This window comes from Euprymna scolopes, chromosome 42 (genome assembly GCF_053919585.1).
Source record: "Euprymna scolopes isolate OS-2025 chromosome 42, ASM5391958v1, whole genome shotgun sequence".
Taxonomy (NCBI): domain Eukaryota; kingdom Metazoa; phylum Mollusca; class Cephalopoda; order Sepiida; family Sepiolidae; genus Euprymna; species Euprymna scolopes.
The window spans coordinates 27,303,806-27,323,862 of NC_136523.1; the positions used below are offsets into that span (position 1 = coordinate 27,303,806).

General features: G+C 36.8%; 1 protein-coding gene across 1 annotated transcript; it reads right to left on the reverse strand.

Annotated features, from left to right (window-relative positions):
• Window positions 1-560: 560 nt before the first annotated feature.
• LOC145266972 (protein-L-isoaspartate(D-aspartate) O-methyltransferase-like) lies at window positions 561-14,095 on the reverse strand. Its single transcript, XM_080122811.1, has 3 exons — window positions 13,938-14,095; window positions 9,263-9,849; window positions 561-994 (listed from the first exon to the last, which is right to left on the reverse strand). The coding sequence occupies exons 2-3, from the start codon at window positions 9,771-9,773 to the stop codon at window positions 777-779; spliced, it is 729 nt and encodes a 242-aa protein (XP_079978937.1). The 5' UTR covers window positions 9,774-9,849; window positions 13,938-14,095; the 3' UTR covers window positions 561-776.
• Between the last annotated feature and the right edge of the window lie 5,962 nt (window positions 14,096-20,057).

The following is a 20,057-nucleotide window of genomic DNA, read 5'->3' on the forward strand; positions in this document are numbered from 1 at the left end:
TGTAAAAAAGAATACTAACACCAATGAGACGTTAGAATTCACGTCAAAAGGAACCAAAATATATTCTATAGAAATACGTTACACCACAGATTTGGATTATTTTCTTGGATTACAGAACCAAGAGGATTGAAATTTTCTTGAATGAGAACATTTAAGTTTATGGCGCAAGGGAGGTAATTTACATACACCCTCTTTTAAAAGAATTAAGTGTTGACATGTTTTATTTAAGTTCTTTGACACGCAGTAAACCCTGACTACACCTATATTCTTACCCCTACTATCCCTTACAATATTATTAATGGATTTCTTTGAGAACCAACAGAGGGACTAATTTGGCAGACATTGTTATTGGTGAACATAAAACTGACTATACCTTTCTTTCCCTATTTACCTTTCTATTTATTAAAAAAAAATTGTTTATCGTTTTTTTGTTGTTGTTGTTTTTCGTTCTTGTCGTGCAATGGGATAACCTTCATTGGACGTCATGATAAACTTCCCGTTAGTTAGACAGGGTTCCGAAATCTAGCCCCATTAAGTCCAAGTGACAAATAAGCACCGCATGGAAAAAAAAAAAACTTTTATTTAATCGATTGAGTTACTTGATCACTCACTGGCGAGAACACACATGCGGGTACACGTGCAAACGTGCGACGGAGACGAGCATGTGTGCACTGTTCGTTCAGCATTAAAGTCTTACACAAGCATTCATTTTTATTAGTATTATTTATATATGTGTATATATATTTATAAAGAAGTTGTACTTCGAAAAGATCGCATTACTTGGCGTGCGCGAGGACTGGACATTGCTGGCAGAGGTCGCACAGCGGTTCGAAAAAAACGTCCTTCACGGCGTGAGTTACGATGGTCTCGTCGTCGAGTTTGTCGAAATGATAAAGCGTCTGTTTCTCACCTTGTCTTCCGATTGGCATCAGGAGTCGACCGCCAATCTCCAGCTGGTCAAGTAGCATAGACGGGACCTGCTCATAAGCGGCGCCTGTGCAAAAGAATAGAATCCGTGTAAAGAAAACAAAACAAAGCAAACAAATAAATAAAAACAAACACAAATAGTCCTAACATGTGTCTTAACTAACAGGGATACCCGACGTTGCCAGGGATACGAGTTTAACACATCTCTATTAATTTTGTCTAAGTGCATGTGTGACAATTGTGCTCTAAACAGAAAAATCCATTTCGAACGCGCCCCTATCATATCAAAGAACCTACAGTTTATTTTATATGCCTGACCTTCCTGGTTGCGCGATGATAATAGCTTGAATTTAAAATGAAAAAGTCAAGTATCAGTGTTCAATTGTGTTTTAAACAGAAACATTCATTTCGAACGCGCCCCTATCATATCAAAGAACATTCTATTGATGTTATATTCCTAACCTTCCTGGTTGTGCGGTGATAATGGCTTGAATTTAAAATGCAAAAGTAAAGTATCATGGTTCAATTGTGCTCTAAACAGAAACATTCATTTCGAACGCGCCGTTGTCATATCAAAGAATCTACTGTTGATTTTATATGTCGGCCCTTTCGGCTTGTCGGGTAATAAAAATGCTCTTTTGATGTTCGGTTGTGGGAGATGTTAACTTTGGTCAAAATCGCATTTTTTTCTGTGGATTATTTTGAGTATCGAAACTTATCGAAGACATTCCGATACAAAACCTATCCACGAACACAAACGGTCAGGTAAACTATTTTCGTGTGAAATTTCATAAGAATTGAGCCAACTCTTTTCTAGCCTATAGGGAGCGAATTCACACACACACACACACACACACACACGCAAAAAAATACTTTCTATATGATAGTAGAGAATTCGATTCGGTTTTATCTGTCAAAAATAGACGCTAAGAGGGTAAAATTGAAAAGACAACCGTTCACTTTGCCATGAGCAAGTAGACTAAACCTGTTTAAATACACAAATCCCGTTATTTTCCTTACTACAAGTTGGAACAATATAAGGTTTTCCCTAAAGAAAACAACGCCACAAATTTTTGTTCAATGTACCTGCCTTCAGCCTCAATCATCGCCTCAATGCGGATCAGGAACTGGGAGCGCTGGCGGGAGCTTGACGAATATCGGCGATCAGACTGGTTTTGGTGTTGTATGAGGTAATGTTGGTAATGTTCCCAACGTGTAACCAAAGGAAGTAGTTCAGCGGGTTCAGGTCGGGAGAGAAGGGCGTGGCAGGGAGAGAAGGGTACAAAGTCGTAGCACGCCTTTTTTTTTACACAGTGATCACCACTTATCAAGGCCCGGAAGCCACTCAGGGATAAGGGTTATTGCAAATACATTACGTTAGTGTGGAGATTTGATGAAGTGTTTAATTAAGTGGCGGTTCATTAGGAATTTGTTAACATTGGACTTGAAGACATCCAGGTTGTAGTCCGGAGGGAAGCAGGCAGACGGAACAGAGTTCCACAGGCGTGCAGTTCTAAGAAAGAAGCTTTGTTCATGGAATCCGCGTTTTGATTTAGGCACAGATATAGAGTGGGGGAAATTTTTCATAGTGGATTCAGCTAGACGGGTGTTTTTCGTGAAAGATTGGCGAGGGGGCACCAGAGATTGGAGTTCAGACGAGCACCTGCCATGGAAATAACGATAAAACAAGGATAGGCTCGCAACGTCTCTTCTGTGGGAGAGAGGTTGCAGGGTAGAGAAAAGGGCATCTCCCACTAAACCACGAAGTCTATTTTGTACTCTGTCAAGGCATGATAGGCTGTTTTTGGCAGCTCCTGCCCAGATATGGCAACAGTATTCCATCCTTGGACGTACTTGGCTTTTATATAGATAGAGAATTGCATCAGTAGTGAGATATCTTCTGGGGCGGTAGAAGGATCCCACCATCTTTCCAGCGACCTTGGCAACAGACTTGATGTACGTGTTCCATTTCAGATCAGGAGTAAAGGTCAAACCTAGAAGCTTGTCAAAACACGGGGCCTCACCCAGACGAGAGCCATCCATCACAATTGATGCCAGCTGGGGATCAGAGTGTTGATGATGTAAGGATAGGAGTTTGGTTTTGGATGCATTAAAGGTAACCAGCCACGTCTTCCCCCACTGAACCACGCGCTCGAGATCAGAGGAGAGAGAATCCGAGAGAACTTTGTCATTTACAGCCTTTGATGTGTTGTCGTAGATGGTCGTGTCATCAGCATAGATGTCAACGAATGATTTAAGTATGTGTTTAGGGAGGTCATTGATGTAGATCAGGAAGAGAGTTGGGCCCAGGATTGACCCCTGAGGGACTCCAGCATTTATATTGCAGGCCTCCGATTTTTGTCCATCTACCTTGTCCATCTCTTATGAACCTATCGGAGAGAAATGATTTAATGATTGAGAAAACATTTCCAGTTATACCGTAGCTGGAAATCTTGTGAAGTAGACCTTTATGCCATACCTTGTCGAAGGCCTTTGATATGTCAAGAGCAATTGCCCTAGAAAGGAAGCCTTTGTCAAGAGATTCACTAATCCTGTGGGATAAAACCGTCAGCACATCTGCGGTAGATCTTGCAGAGCGGAAACCATATTGTGTGTCACTGAGAAGTTATTCCTGCTGAGGTGGTTGACTATTTCTCTATTTAATATGGATTCCAGCAACTTACTCATAACACACAGGAGACTTATTGGTCTGTACTGAGAGGGAGAGGACTTATCACCTGAATTCTTAAATACAGGGCAAACTGATGAGGTCTTCTAGGGGGTCGGAAAGCACTTCTCCTTAAGGCACCGCTTAAATAGTTTCGTAAGTATGGGAGCAAGTTCTGGTTGAAGCTTTTTTAACACTATAATTGGGATGCCATCAGGGCCAGTTGCTTTACTGGAATCTAGGTTTTTTTATTAGCTTGGCAACCTCATGCACGGATATTTGTATGTTACCTAGCTTGTTCTGTGTTATAGGAGGAAATATGGGGAGTTGATGGCCTTCGTCGCATAGGGTAGAATTAGCTGCAAAGTTCCTTGTCTGACGCTGACGAGATGACCTCTGGTCCATTGATAATGGTTGGAATAGAACGCACACTTCTGTTCAGGATCCTATTTGTTATTTGCCAAAACTGGTGGGATCCAAGCCGCTGATCAGCTACCTTGGATTTAACAGACTGGGCATATAGCTCTCTTGCATTTTTTATTACTCTTTTACAGTGGTTGCTGGCAGTCCTGAAAGCAGCTTTAGTCTCAGTGCATCTATTACGTTGGTAGCTATGGAAAAAGTGATTTCTGTGCGCGATAGCAGCAGCACATTCTAGGGAGAACCATGGCTGGCTGTTAGGTTTTTGTTGGAATTTTTTAGATGGTATGAATTGGTCTATGCCTACAATTAACCATTCGGTCAGATCTGATACTATAGAGGACACTTCCTTTTTAAACATGGAGTGCAGAGGTAAATCAGATATGAATGTACGGAAGCTATCCCAGTCAGCCATAGAGTATCGGTATACAGTACAGTGGAGGGGTACGTCTGGGGGCTTCTTACATTTCGTTTTTATCTTAACTGATACGACGGAGTGGTCGGAGGATCCTAGAGGAGAATGAGCGGAACATGAACATAGCTCAGGGGAAGTTGAGAGAAAAAGGTCTAAGAGGCTTGCATATTGATCGGGTGTATCGGGCACACGGGTGGGTTCGCGAACAATCTGAGTGAGGTCATAAGCAATGGCAAAATCATGACAAAACCTCCCCTCATCATCTGTCTTATTTGAATGGGTCAGCCATTCCACGTTATGGACGTTGAAGTCACCACAGATGTGGATGTTAGCCGAGGGATGTGAAGACAGTATGGGGTCTATTTTCTCAGATATGCTCTTAAAGATAGTAACTCCGCTGTTGTGGGGCCTATAGAGGGCAAATATATAACATACATATATGTGTGTGTTTGTGTGTTTGTGCGTTTGTTTGTATATATATATATATATATATATATATATATATATATATATATATATTAAGGAGATTAAAACAACAGTCTAGAGAGCAGAGTTTATTTTAATGTATTATTAAATTCATTAATACAATTAAAATAAAATAAAACAGTGCTCGTTGTAATGTAGATATATAATAAGCTCGATAGTCATATATATTCTAGAGATATTTTAATATTGTGTAAGATGATTTGCGATTTGTGATTAAAATTAAAAATTAAAAATCGGTTTCATAAGGAAAAACAAAATCAATAAAGTGTACGATCGTTTCGGAAACGATGTTTTTATGTAGATAGACAATAAGTCTTGGACAATAATTTTATTTTGATTTTTTGAAACAAAGTCTTCTCGCCAGCAAAAATATTGGGTGTTTTTTTTAAAGACACCAAAAATGCTAGTTTAGTCAGGCGGGCTCTTTTGATGTGCTCCTGGACTCAGCTGAAATGACTGACATACTGGATATTTGCATCTTATATAATACTAGCGAGGGGTACCCAGCGTTGCCCGGGTGTTTGGAGGTGTGTGTGGAAAGGTGGGGGGTGTTAAGAAAAAAGTAAGTATTAGGATCGAACCCGAACCGTTGAGGCAAAGTTGTAAATTAAAGCGTGAAAAAAGAACCCTGCGACGTTAACCATTGCCCCACCGCGAGATGCTAACACGTGTGAATTTATTTAATTACTTGGATTTGGCAGGTGCCCGTTTTAATGAGTCAATGAGGTCAAGTTTGACTGCGGGATGGTATTCATTTACTGCGGAACGCTTTTTTAATTTTTTTTCTTTTCCCAAGGTGTTATAGAAAAAAGACTAACCCACATGCGGCGAGCGACAAATGTTGAATGTTTATCTTCCCGAAATCGAGCAAATTAAATAGACAGGCGAGCTTCGTTGTTAACTGTGAGATATTACGATTTATATGTGATATAAAAAGTTTTAAAAAGTTGTTAAGCGAGCGACCGCTTCTCTGAAAGAAGCCTTTTGTAGACATACAGAAAAAGTGAACACACATACATAAATACATAAATACATACATACATACATACATACATACATACATACATTTTCGATTGTATATTTATAGATTAATACGAATATTGAAGTAGACACCTTCGGTCTTTACAGTGATGATGGCCTTATGGTCATAAAAAATTCCAATCTGTGGAAATGTAAAAAAGAAATCCTTAGGAATATAAAAGCATTAATCTTAAAGTTGATATTAATTTCAATACGAACGAAGTACATTACATTTCATTTTAATTACAATCGTTTTAAAACAATTATGCCTTCTTTAGAACCTTGAATACAACATAAAAACTATGCAAAATCGTATAATTATCAATTCAAGCTAGGCCGAAAAGCTGCTGAAACAGCTTGAAATTTTAATTTAAATTAATACAGATTGCGTATGTATTATTATAGAAGCAATCCTCTATAGCATATTATATATTACAAGGGTAATTTGCCGGGTAGACTAATTCGCAAATAAAATAAAAAATAAAAAAAATAATAATGATAATGTCGTTCATCAAACTCCGTCTGTGTTTGTTTACTACATCACGTCAGCTGATATTTGGGCTTTTTTTATCGGAAGTAAAATTAAAAGTCAATCCTCACGGTGTATTATCCAGATCGATCTAGCTGGTATTTGCACGTAGAACTCTGTTTTTTAATGTTAGTTTTTTTAATGTTTTATCTATAATATGAAACTCACCTGTCTGTTTAAATGTATGTATGCATGTATGTATGTATGTATGTATGTATGCATGTATGTATTTTGTATGTGTCAGGTCATGTCATATGCTACTGGTACCATGTAACCCAGCACTACCTGCCTCATGGTCGGGTCACCGGCGACTAAACTGGTTCCCCTACCAGACTTGTTTTGTGAGGAGGGTGGCTAGTCTCCCTGAAGGATTAAAAACAAGACCTTCCAAAGGGCGAATGAACCCTTTTTGGGGGGTCAACGGTCAATTAGCACCGTGGGTGTTTGTGTGTATGTATGTGTGCGTTGGGGTGGAGAGGGCTCCCGTAAGCCGTGGTGAAGGCAACCTTTCTAGGAGAAGCAAATTTCTAATTTAAAAAACCATAAAGCGGGAGACCAGTACCCGTATTAAGCTGGTCTGCAGTTTAACTTGTTGCTGGCTATCTTGCTCTTGCTTGTTGTTGGATCTCAACATTTTGAACCGAGAGAGAGACTTAGCTGTCGTATAAAGCTAAGACTCTGTAACTTCATCTGCGTATAGATACTCCCTCACGCATTTGTCTATTAAAATGGTCCTGTGGCGATGGAAGTCATTTGTGGGCTCATGTCTGAGGGAGTGGCACTCGTCTGACAAGATGTTGCAATCATCATGTTTGTATGTATGTATGTCTAAAACTTTCGACGGAGTCGACGGATTTTCACGAGATGAGTATCGTTTTGAAGCTCAAACCTTCGAACGACAAATATCGAAAAATTGGCTAAAACATTCATTTCTTCACCCTCAACTGGGCACTTTTCTACAAGGAGGGGTCGCTGTTTTCGTCGATATTTTCGAAAGTCGTCCCCTCTTTTCGATTTACTAGCCTTAATTCAAAGCTTCTTCACTTCCGGTTTGGCGATGGATATAATGCAAAGACGTCACGTTTTTTTCTCCACCACGGTACGAGCCTGCCTGACTAGTACCACTTTTTTGTTGTTTTTGCTCAACACACACCTTCAAACAACCGGGCAACGCCGGGGCACCCAGGCTAGCTTAATATAAAGTCGAAAATACGCGCGGAAAAAGAATGTGGCAGCAAGTAAAAGCATCTTTAGGAAATTTTTTTTTTTTTTTACATGAAGTTCACCACTTATCAAGGCCCAATGGCTACTCGGGGATAAGGGTTATTGTGTGTACAGTAATCAAAGGGATAGTGTAGCAATAGTATTGGAGAATTGGTAAGGTGTCATTACTTAGGGGAGCGGTTCATCAGGAATTTGTTTGTGTTGGACTTGAAGACATACAGGTTGAAGTCGGGAGGGAAACAGGCAAGCGGAACAGAGTTCCACAGGCGTGCAGTTCTAAGAAAAAAGCTTTGTTCATGGAATCTACGTTTTGATGTAGGCACAGATAGGGAGTGGGGAAAATTATTGACGGTGGTTTCAGCAAGTCGGGTGTTTTTTTAAAAAGATTGGCGAGGGGGGACCAGAGAATGGAGCTCAGACGAGCATTTGCCATGGAAACAAAGAGAAATGTTTTCTCTGGCGAGGGGTTTGAAAATCCAAAATTAATTAGAAAAAAGGAAAAAAAAAATCCGCATCTGAAAGCTTGTTCTAAATCGGTTTATCTGTTTATTCTTTGATTTTCCAATTGAAGATGTTTATATTTGCCGACACCATTTTGCAATTTCATATTTCGCGACCGAGCGCTTTTTTCGGTTTTATATTTTAAAAAAACACCCACAAAAGAGTTCTACACACCATGAAGATGGACTTTTTACTTTAATTAGAAAAAAAAAAAAAATAAATGTTCCCTATCTAAGATCGTGTCCTAAAGTAGTTGTCGGTTTATTCCTTAATATATATAGTTATCCAAATATAGTACTGATTCGCTGTATCACAACTCATTAGTGCGGCTAGACTAGAAGCTTCTTCATACATGGATTGAAACTCGATCGCCTAGGTGACAATCAGTGCTTCTCACAGTAACGCTATTTGGTTGCTGCTGAGATGTGTATGCGAAATTACAATGTTTGTTATTTTCGCTCACCAATATGCTCTAATATATATAACATATATTTCATTTTTGCTTTATTTTTTTTTTACCCGGGGCTAACATATGAACCCCATATGAGATACATAGATATTCGAATGTTCCATTGAAGTTCTCTCAAACACTGAATTTTCCTCTCCCCAATTAACCATTTTCATATGGTGTAGTATATATTTTGCTTTGGTTTCTTGGTCTTAATTGATTCCAGGACTATAATTCATCTAATCTGGTGGAGTATCCAGCTTCTGGGTGTTAATTGAGGTAACATCACTTGGCGAAGGTGCACCATTCCTCGTAAAAGCTAATGTAAGTTAGCCATAGTGAGGAGATCTTATTTGGGCAGCGAATACTGAATGTGATTTTGAATATTTGGTCAGAGTTTACTTCTATGGAAAAGTTTCCTCATGACAGGTTGTTCTGACAAACCCTGTACAGAGAGACCTTAGACAATCGAGGATAGTGTCTAGTAGGCATTCAAGTTCTTTCCTATATATATGCGTGTGAGTGTGTTTGTATTTGTGTATGTATAGTTGATTAGTTAGCTACATATATTAAGTTGACAAAAACGTGGAATAGTAGATATCAATGCGTACGAAAAGTACTTACCAACATGTATCACGTGATAAGGCGCATCGGACACCCATCCCATCCGACCATCCGCCGTAATGAATTCTACGTTTCTGGTTTGGAACATATACGCCGTTTGCTCTATCTGCATAATGTTGCTCTTGGCATTTTCCACCAACGGTTTCACGTGGTCAATCCCGATAACCAACCCGTCGCAACCAGCCAAAATGGCGAGACACGCTGTCATGTAACCGTGCCCACAGCCAATGTCCAATGCTCGGCCACCGACGGGAAGAAAAGACACGAGCACTTCCAGGGCTCTTGCGTGTTGAGACGGGGAACTGAGGCGGGTCCCGTAACCGATCGAGAGCGCGCAATCAGTGTATACGAATTTGGGATTCATCCCGGGACAGAAAAGAGCCCTGTCGACTCTCTTCATCAAGTTAATTACAGTTGGACAACAGATGCTTTCTTTTGTGATGAGGCGTTCCACCATTAGGTCGTTTTGGTAGCGACGACGCCGGCGGGAACTATTCGAACTGCGACCCATCTTGTACACGGGAGGAGATTTTGCCGAAAAAATAAATAGCGTTATGGAAGCAAATGGGTAACGTCGACCGCAAAAGCTGGAATAAATCGAAAGAAGACGTTTTAATATAGATACAAGACCGCACGTGATATTAGATTATGCCAGGGCGACAGCGGGTTATCTTGCTGATAATCAGTTTAGGAAAATCGACTATTATAATTAAAAGTAAAAAATCTTATATATATATATAAAAGGCTATATGTCTGTCTGTCTGACTGTCTGTCTGTCTGTCTCCATATTTTTAAACTCTTTTTTAAAACTATTTCTAAATCTCTCCGAAACTAAAGCGAGGGGCCTCAAATGATGGGATGTTTTTTATGGGCCGTTCTTTTATGGGTTTTAAGCCGGTTCAAATAGATTTTAAGGGGCCAAATTTTTATAAAAAATCGTTATACATTTTGTACATTCATCTTAGTTTTTTGTAATTTTTAATTTTTAATCAGTTCATATGTGTGTTATGTTGGTACAGTGGTAACTTTACCAGCTTTGAATGCTAGTTTTACTTCCAGTTTCGATTCTAGCTGATGGCACTCTAATACATTTTTTATTTGTGTAATGTTCTTACCCTTTTAGGCTGTGATCATAGCGTTGTATCTGTGTGAACTGTGGCAAGCAGGCCCAAGGATGAAAATATTATTATCATTATTATTATTATTATTAATCTAATAATAATAACAATAATAATAATAATAATAATAATACTTGATTTGAGCGACGGGTGGTCGCTGGATCAGTTATTATGATTAGAAGAATAGACAATTAAATTGGGGAAGAGATGAATGACGAGGAATCGCAAAAGGAATGTGAAAATAGATGTAAACATTATTTTGGGTTCGGATAAACAAATAATTAGATGGGGACATTAGGTTGGTCTGAGACACGTAATGAGGTGACGTAAAGAAACACTTGATGTAGTTAGTTTTGGAGAGATTCAAAGAGTTGAAGTTTGACTGCCGGAGCGGACGGACGATCTAGTCACAGGGGTGGAAAGACAGACAGAGAGCGGGTCGTAAGAATAGAAAATGTAGACGAACTGCAGATCCTGTGAAAACCATTTGAGACAACTGTAATAAATTTATATTATAAAAATATAAAGTGTTGTTTTGTTGTTTCACAAGTAAGAACAGATGTCTCAATTGGATGGTGCTGGTCGTTTCATGGTTCGTCACGGAGCAGCGGGAAGATAGAACTCTTTAAGAAAAAAGGTATGAAGCATATATTATTCTTTTTATATATGAACTGTAAAATATTCCTGCGCGATAAGTCTGATACAACATGACTCAGTTTACACGTCAATATCATGTCCTCCTAACTAAACAACATACATACGATTTATGCGTTTATTATCTGTCCGTTAAAAGAACAATAACTCACATGCACTAGATAGCACATGGCACGTTTTAATATATTATTCTGTTAATATAATCTCCTATAATATACAACATTTGAAATCACGACTCTATAATAATATATACAAAATCTGGACAAATTGAAACTGTATACAGTGGATCCATGACATACGAGCTACCCGAGTACGAGAAATTCGAGATACGAGATGGATTCAGAGCAAAAATCCTCCCCTGCATACGAGCGAAAATCCAAGTTACGAGTTTCCAAATGCAACCGCTAGGTGCGAGAGTGTGTCGTGTTTCACTACGTCTCCTTAATGGCGCCATTTTAATTCGAGATACGAGCTTCATCCGCGAACAAATTAATCTCGTATATCGGGGGGTCCACTGTATATCTTTACTCGGTTGCTATTACTTCATTCAACGCAGATCTTTTAACATGTGACTTTGAATCACGTTTCCTCTGTTATTTTGAAAGATATTTGTTTTAGCATTTGGACTTTCATTTCGTCATGGTCGCATTCCTGTTATTATTATTATTATTATTATTATTATTATTATTATTATTATTATTATTATTATTATTCTCCAATACCTGTTCTAAATTCTGAAACCTATAAGCATATTGGTCTATTGTTCTTTTGTTTATTATTTTACTAAAACGTTCCTAATTACAAAAATACATAGATAAATTAGTTCTGCAGACCGACAAATAATAATGTTCTTTATCTAACGCTAGCGGCGGAGGGGGGCACCCGGCTTTGCCCGGTCGTAAAATATCTAACACTACCGGGTGATATTATTATAGAATCGTGATTTCAACAGTAACAAAGTTATTTGGATCCATCAGATAGAATCGACACATAAACTAACATTCAAAGCTGGTGACGTTACCACTGTATCAACATGACACGCATATGAACTGATTAAAAATTATAAATTAACAATGAACTAATATGAATGTACAAAATGTATAACAATTTTTTTTAATTTTTGACCGACTGAAGACCCATAAAAGAACCGTTCATGAAAAAAAATATCAAATCATTTGAGGCCCCTAGCACTGCTCTGCGACTTTTAATTTCGGAAAAGATATAGTTTGAAAATATGGAGACAGACAGACAGACGTATCGCCTTTTATATATGGGAATAGTGGGGAGGAGGCTTTGCCCGGGAGTAAAATACGCTTAAATATGATATTTTAATTTGTCCAGATGTCGTATATATTATTATAGTTGTGATTTCAAAAGTAAGAAAAAAGTATTTGGGTGCCATGGGTTAGAATCGAAACCGAAACCGAAACCGGATTAGATTGGACGATTCTGTAGAACGCAGGTTATAATAGATTTTATAGAAAAGATTTGGTTCCGTTGTTTTGTTTTTACGGCATATGAACCCTTTTCGGATTATTTAATGCCGAATCCAATTATTTTGGAATCAGAAGTCATGTTGCATCCAGTTATTTTGTAAAAGGTTTTTATTCTTAAAGCTTTTTGTATCTTCAATCGCTTGTTTGTAGTGTTTGGTTTGGTGGTTGTATAGTGGATTGTATCCAAAAATATAACTTTAAGAAAGTTAATTGAATTTCCATTTGCACAGGTAAAATCCAAGTAAATCCATGATTGGAAGAGGGTCCAAAATAATCCAAAGGCCGAAATCCATGGAATAATTCACAAATATGTACAAGGGAAAATAAGATATGCTTTTCTCACTGCTGCCGAGACATAAATATTTTTGGATTTTACCGTCATTGGATTGTTTATCTTCCACCAGACTATCCATTCACGTGTAATCACCTTTTTCTTCACCATATTCCCTATGCTTCACTTTTTTGTTATCAAGTAAGATCTTTGACTTACTTGTTGTTTCATCAAATACTTTTGTATGCAAAATCCGATCCCGCATTTTGCTAAATCCTACCCTCTGATGAGAAAGAAAGTATTTCTTCGAAACTCCGCGGATTAAGGACTATCCACTTATCAAGTGTTTCCTTTTCAGATTAAATATGTTTTTAACTCTTTTTCAAAGTGTTTTTAACATGTTTTATTAACTGTTTGCTCGTATATATATATATATATATATATATATATATATATGTATGTATGTATACATATATATATATATATATATATATATATATATATATAAGTGAACGCGTCTGTTTGTGCCTGTGTGTGTGTCTGTGTACAGTTCCCTACGCAATAACTCTGTCAATTTTAAGTCTACAGACTCGAAATTTGATATACAGGGTACTGAGATTTGGGAAAATCTATGTGATCAGTTTTCGGCCTGACAGTTCGCTGTTAAAGGAGTCAACGTTCACCGATTTAACCTTTGAGACCTCTACTAAACTCCTCCGACAATGTGGGGTCTAAACACTTGAAATTTTAGATATAGGTTCCTTGGACATGGATCTAACTTAATAACTTGATTTGAACCCAAAACAATAAATGTTAAGGGGTCATAATAGGGGTCAAAGTTTAAAAAATAGACCGCTTTTTTTTGTTGCTCAACATACACCTCCAAACACCCGGGCAACGCCTGGCCGAAATGCTAGTTTTTAATAATTGCGAAAAATTACGGAAATTATATAAGTTAATATGTAGGACGGACGGTTACATACCAAATTTTTATTTTTATTGTTCAATTTAAATTATACAATAAAACATTTATTCTTTTTAAAACTTTATCTTGCATTATTTATCCTTGAGAATATATGCCTGTATATTGCACTTAAAAAAAGTAACAACGGGATATTTGAGATGAAAGTACTAACCTTCCTCTATGTTTATCCTTAGGAAATGTTGTCTTGTTTTGTATTTTTTTTTTTCATTATCATTTTCAACGATGATCACGTGTTATTCACCGGCTTCTTTACTCGGAAGATCGCTTTTTGGCTGACGTCATAATTATGCTCGTCAAATAGTGTAATTATTTTTTAAGGCAAATCAATTTTGAACTTGCAACGTTTATAACGCTTAAATTATACCAAATTATGTACCGTTTCTTTGTCGTTTTTTTATTTTCATCGGACTTTACGTGATAAATAACATAAATATTTTTGAAGAATTTGTAGATGAAATAATATTAATCTACGAATTTAATTTCTCTCTCTCTCTCTCTCTCTCTCTCTCTCTCTCTTTCTCTCTCTCTTGCTATCTCTCTCTTTTTCTCTCTCACTCTCTCTCTCTCTTGCTATCTCTCTTCCCCTCTGTTTATCTTGCTATCACACTCTTTATCTCTCTCCCTATCTCTCTCTTGCTATCTCCCTCTCCCTCTCTCTCGTTCTTCCTATCTCTCTCTTGCTCTCTCTTACTCTCTTGCTCTCTCTCTTTTTTTCGTCTCTCACTCTCTCTCTTGCTTTTCTCCTCTATCTCTCTCCCCCGCTCTCTCTTTCCATCTCACTCTTTCTCTCCCTCTCCCTGTCTCTCTCTCTTGCCATCTCTCTCTCCTTCTCTTTCTTGCTTTCTCACTCTTTCTCTCTCTCCCTCCCTTACTATCTCTCTCTTTCTCTCTCTCTCTCTCTCTCTCTCTCTCTCTCTCTCTCTCTCTCTCTGTGCGTGTGTGTGTGTGCCGTATTCGGTGCAAGAACGACGTAAGCGCCACTTGATACTTATCACAAAACGGACCTTTGTGGCCTTTGAGCCAATATCAAAGTGTAGCACCTGTTCCGGCAGATGCTGCAAGCAAAGACCATATGTGGGGGTAACTCCACATATCACCAGACCTTGGTTAATATAGGGGAAACCCTTCATACCAATTGTCACTATCCAGCTCCTATTTCCTACCCATCGGGGGCTGGTCTCCCTCCCCTCACTTCACATTAAAAAACGGCCTTGTACCTAATTTGCTCAGTGGGGAAACAAATAAATACAAAAATTAAATTATGCTTCTTTGAGTCTATAACCGGCGTTTAATAATATATATTTCTCTTAGTCGGTCTGTGTGTCCGTCTATTCCAGTTTTTACCCGGAAACTGCCGCTCCGATCTGACTAGTATCTTGTATGAACCTTTGCTATGATAAGATGCAATGAAACAACTATTGTTATCTGTTTGATGCACAGTTGGCGATTAGTCACCATAATGCCACATTTACTCTTGAAGCTTCTAGAAGTTCTCTCGAAAACTACGAGGCTGTTCTGACTTAAATCTTATATGGAATTTGCTTATGATAAAGGACAGCGAATTGAGTATCATAGTATCCGTTCGATACACAGTTATCTTTAATGAAAAAATGAGGAAATTAACCCTATTCAACTATTAATGAAAGCATCATTCTAAAGCAACGGGCTATAACTTTTGCCCGCTTTTAACGAGCAAAAATCTCGAATATCATATTAAATTATGCTAATTCCCCTGTTCCATATTCATTATAGAGTATTATTATTATTATCAATCGATTACCATAAAGAACAGGCAAATAAATTTCTATTTTAGAAAATAGTTTCATTGTGAAATTAAAGTCACCTAAATTAATTTCCGTTTCATGCGAAAAAAAAAAAACTTTTTTTTTAAATCATAGGCAACAAATAACTAGTTACATATGATGCGTTCACAAAAAAAAAGAAATTAAATGTTTGGAGTATAATGATGCTTCTTTGAGCCTTTAAATGTTTTTTTTTTTTATTTATTATTATTATTATTATTATTATTATTATTATTATTATTATAAATAAATAAATAAATAAATAAATTAATTAATTAAATTAAATTAAATTAAATTAAATTAAATAAATAAATAAATTTAACCAAATATAGTAATAAGCCATACAGAGGTCAGTGAAAAAAAACATTTTATGTTGAAGATATTGATATATCTATGCTGCATATTTGAAAGGGGATTACAAAATTAAACTTTTGGGGATGTTCGACTTCAATGAACAACAACAATGTTAGTGCTCGTTGATTTGCAAGTGTGGAAAAATGAAAATAAAAAGAACATAATGCGCTAGAGAATTTAAAGAAAACCTATGGTCTTAAGTATCCACATTTAAACAGACGTATATCAAATGTTTAAACGCTTATTTTTACATAAAATACTTTCAATTCAGCATTTTTTTTTTTTTTTTTTTTTTTTTTTTTTTGCCATGATTCGATTCTCTTTGATGTTTTACGCGTTTTGCAACAAAAATCTCTAAATTTTAACTTTTGGCGCTTATGTTCTTCTTCCACCGAACGCGTCATATAATAACAAAAAGTTTCCCCGACTCCATATTTCATATCTTAACTGCTTATGAGTGGTTTTGAAACCGTTATCAGCATGCTTGCTAATGTGTCCTTGAAACTGTGTAAAAATATTTTGGAATCTCTTCTGCTAGCTGGGAAAGTTACGTTCGGCGAAGTCGCCGAAAAATTATCTTCTCGTCCTTTTTTCTTTCTTCCCCTGGGGACAAGTGCCAAATTCGAGATGCGGTGTATTTTCTTTTGGGCCAGAATGTTGGCACTCGCCACAGTTCGAAACCACTATCTCTCTCTCTCTCTCTCTCTCTCTCTCTCTCTCTCTCTCTCTCTCTCTCTCTCTCTCTCTCTCCCATCGCCCATCCTTCAGGGTGTAGTCACTGCCACCGGACTTCCACTTTTCGTTTCTACTTCCTACGACACACAGAATGGAGCCCATTGCCAAGCTTAAAAGTGCCATCTTGCCTACATGACTGCAGGTAAAATTTACAAAGAAAAATAGAAATAAAGGGAGAAGGATGCTGAAAGAAAGAAAGAAAGAAGAAAATCATAGAAGAATAAAGAAAGGGGGGGGAGGAATAATGAAGAAAAATAACCCAAAGGAAAAAGGGATGATAAGACGAAAAATATTAAGCACTCGCCACAGTTCGAAACCACAATTTCGACTTCAATGAACAACAGCGATGTAAGTCTGGAAAAATCAAAATAAATAGAACATAATTAGGTAGAGAATTTAAAGTAAATATATAGTCTTAAGTATCCACATTTCAAATATTGACACACCTATTTTCACATCCAATATTTTGAATTCAGCAATGATATTTTGTGATTCGATTCTCCTTGACATTTAAAAGGTTTTGCGAAAAATAATCTCAACTTTTAACGCTTATACTGTTCTTCCATCCAACGCGTCATATATTTTCTCTCTATATATATATATATATATATATATATATAATTATAATTTTTGAAATATAATTATCCACTGACACGTGTTCCGTCGTCAGTGTGGCTGAATCTAGCGAGATTCGAAATCGACATCTCGTGATAAGAAGCCTAAACCTCTACCATGGTGCTAACCTCGCCGGACTACTAAAGGTATCACTTTTACGTAGATGTTTTTATTTGCTTTTGTTAGCGATACTTTCTTGAATGAATTCAAGTATTTATACGAAAGTGCATTTTTACCTAAACGCTTGTTGGGAATAATCTTCCCATTAACCAATCCATATATATATATATATATATATATATATATATATATATATATATATATATATATATATATATATATATATATTACGGGGAGCCTAGGAAGCCTAGGAAGAGGTCCAGGGACTCTACAAAAAACAATTTGAAAGCCTTACAAATCGACATGGGCACATGGCCGAAGTGGCGAAAGCTTGTACGTGAAAGTTGTAATGCTCTAGAGAAAAGAAAGCAGGCCAACAGCAATCTGAAGCGAGAACTTCGCAAAGGTTTAATTGATGGTCTTAACTATGACACACACAACTGGAAATGCCAAATTTGTGAACGAGTGCTTTTGTTAAAAGCTGGCTACGTCAACCTCATTCAGTCGCACAAAACTCCGGTTCAGGTCAACTTTGCACCTATTAGTCCGAACCAAACGATCTGTTTTAATATACAGCAAAGTTTGCAAGTCTACTGCTGGTTTGAGAAGACATGTGATTGTTCATAGGAATACAGTTCAACCTCCAGAGGAAGTCAACTCAGTGGAAATTGCTCAATTTGTATGTCACATCTGCTTCAAGATGTGCACATCTGTGGCGGGAGTGCAGAGTCATCTGAGATAGCATGGACGACAAGATTGGGTCTAAAATCTGTATGCATGTATGTATGTGTATGCGTGTGTGTTATCTTGTATGTGTGTGTGTGATCTTGCATGTATGTGTGTGTATGTGTGTGCGATCTTACTATGTCCTTGTAAAGGTTAGAAATCTACAAAAAAAATAAAAATACACTGTGGATGTTCATCTAAACTTTGCCGGAATTCGGAAGGGTTTTGGAATCTCGAAGTGTACGAAGTGTATATATATATATATATATATATATATATATATATATATATATATATATATAACTACTTCAGTTACTCACATAAATTTAATATACGAAAGTATAGATTTATGCGTAAACTTTAAGTATTTACTTCAAAAGTGCTCAATACGTAGGTAGAGCTAGTTAGTAATTTATAAAATATATATGGCGACTAAGCTACACTGAATATTCTGCGTTTCATCCACTGTAGGATTCGTCAGGCTTATGCGCGAATTTTGTGGTTGCTTCTTGTTTTTATATATGTTGAGGATTTCTAGTTAGCCAATCAGCTTTCTAGTATCCACCGCGCCCCCTCCTATCGGCCAATGGGCATGCATTTTATCGAACAAAGGATCTGTTTTAGAACTAGGTTAGTGGTTTAAGGTAAGGTATATATTTTATAAATTACTTACTATTGTTTTTAAAAACCAGACATCAAGGAATGGATTGATAGCTACAACGAGTGCATTTCATCGTTAGTTTCAATTGTTTACAAAACTATTCGGACAAATTCAAATATTTTGTCGCTGGAAAATTTGCAAAAAAAAACAGTCTTTCGTCAGACTTATGGAATAAAAAACACTTAAACAATAAAACATTATGGGACCCATCCCCCATATAAGGAAAAGAAACCAAGCGAAAATATATAAATCTTTTGAAAAAAAACTTTGCAAAGATGAGATATAGGTAAAATATTTTCGCTTGTTTTCATTCGCTCGATTCATTCAAGATGGTCCAAAGCAGTTAAAATAATTCTGCATCACTTTTTCCAAGTTTAAAATAGAATTTTGTTGCATATCGTTCTTTCTAGGGTGCCATCACGTCACGATTGCATTTTTAAAAATCACTAGTTGTGACAATCAGGCTTTAGTAGGGTGCATTCCAATTCCTGCTGTAGCTGTTCACTTGAACATGAAATCATAAAAATTGGTAATTCATCTCATACGATGAATAACAATAATATATTGAATGTTTGGGGTCTACGACAATTTTAAATGCATGTACAAAAAAGTATGGTAACTTATTGAAAGCACTTCGTATCTAAGTATGTACATGTGTTTGAAAATTCAAAATTCAACGGTTTTTAAGACCAAACAAGTGCAGAATTTTTGTTAATAAATACACACGTTTATTTATTAAAATTATGAATCGAAATATCGAATTTAACAAAATCTTCTTCAGGAAAACAAGTTTCTTTTTCTTCTTTATATAATACAATAAATTTTAAGGGGTCATAATACGGGCCAAAGTTAAAAGAAAATTTACCGTTTTTGTTTTTGTTTTGTTTTGTTTTTGTTTTGTTTTTTTGTTTTGTTTTTTTGTTTTTTTTTGCTTAGCATACACCTCAGAACACCTGGGCAACACCGAGCTGAAATGCTAGTATATCTAGAAAAGTGAACGTGTCTGTGTGTATGTTTATCTGTCTGTATGTGTGTCTGTGTACATTTCCCGACGCAATAACTGTCAATTTTTAGTCTACATACTCGAAATTAAATATACGGGATATACGGAGTACTGATATTTTGGAAAATCAATGTGATCTGTTTTCGGCCAGAAATTTGGCGATTAAGGGGTCAAAGTTCAACGATTTGACCTTTGAGAACTCTACCAAACTCCTCCGAAAATTTTGGGTCTACACACTTAAAATTTTAGATATAG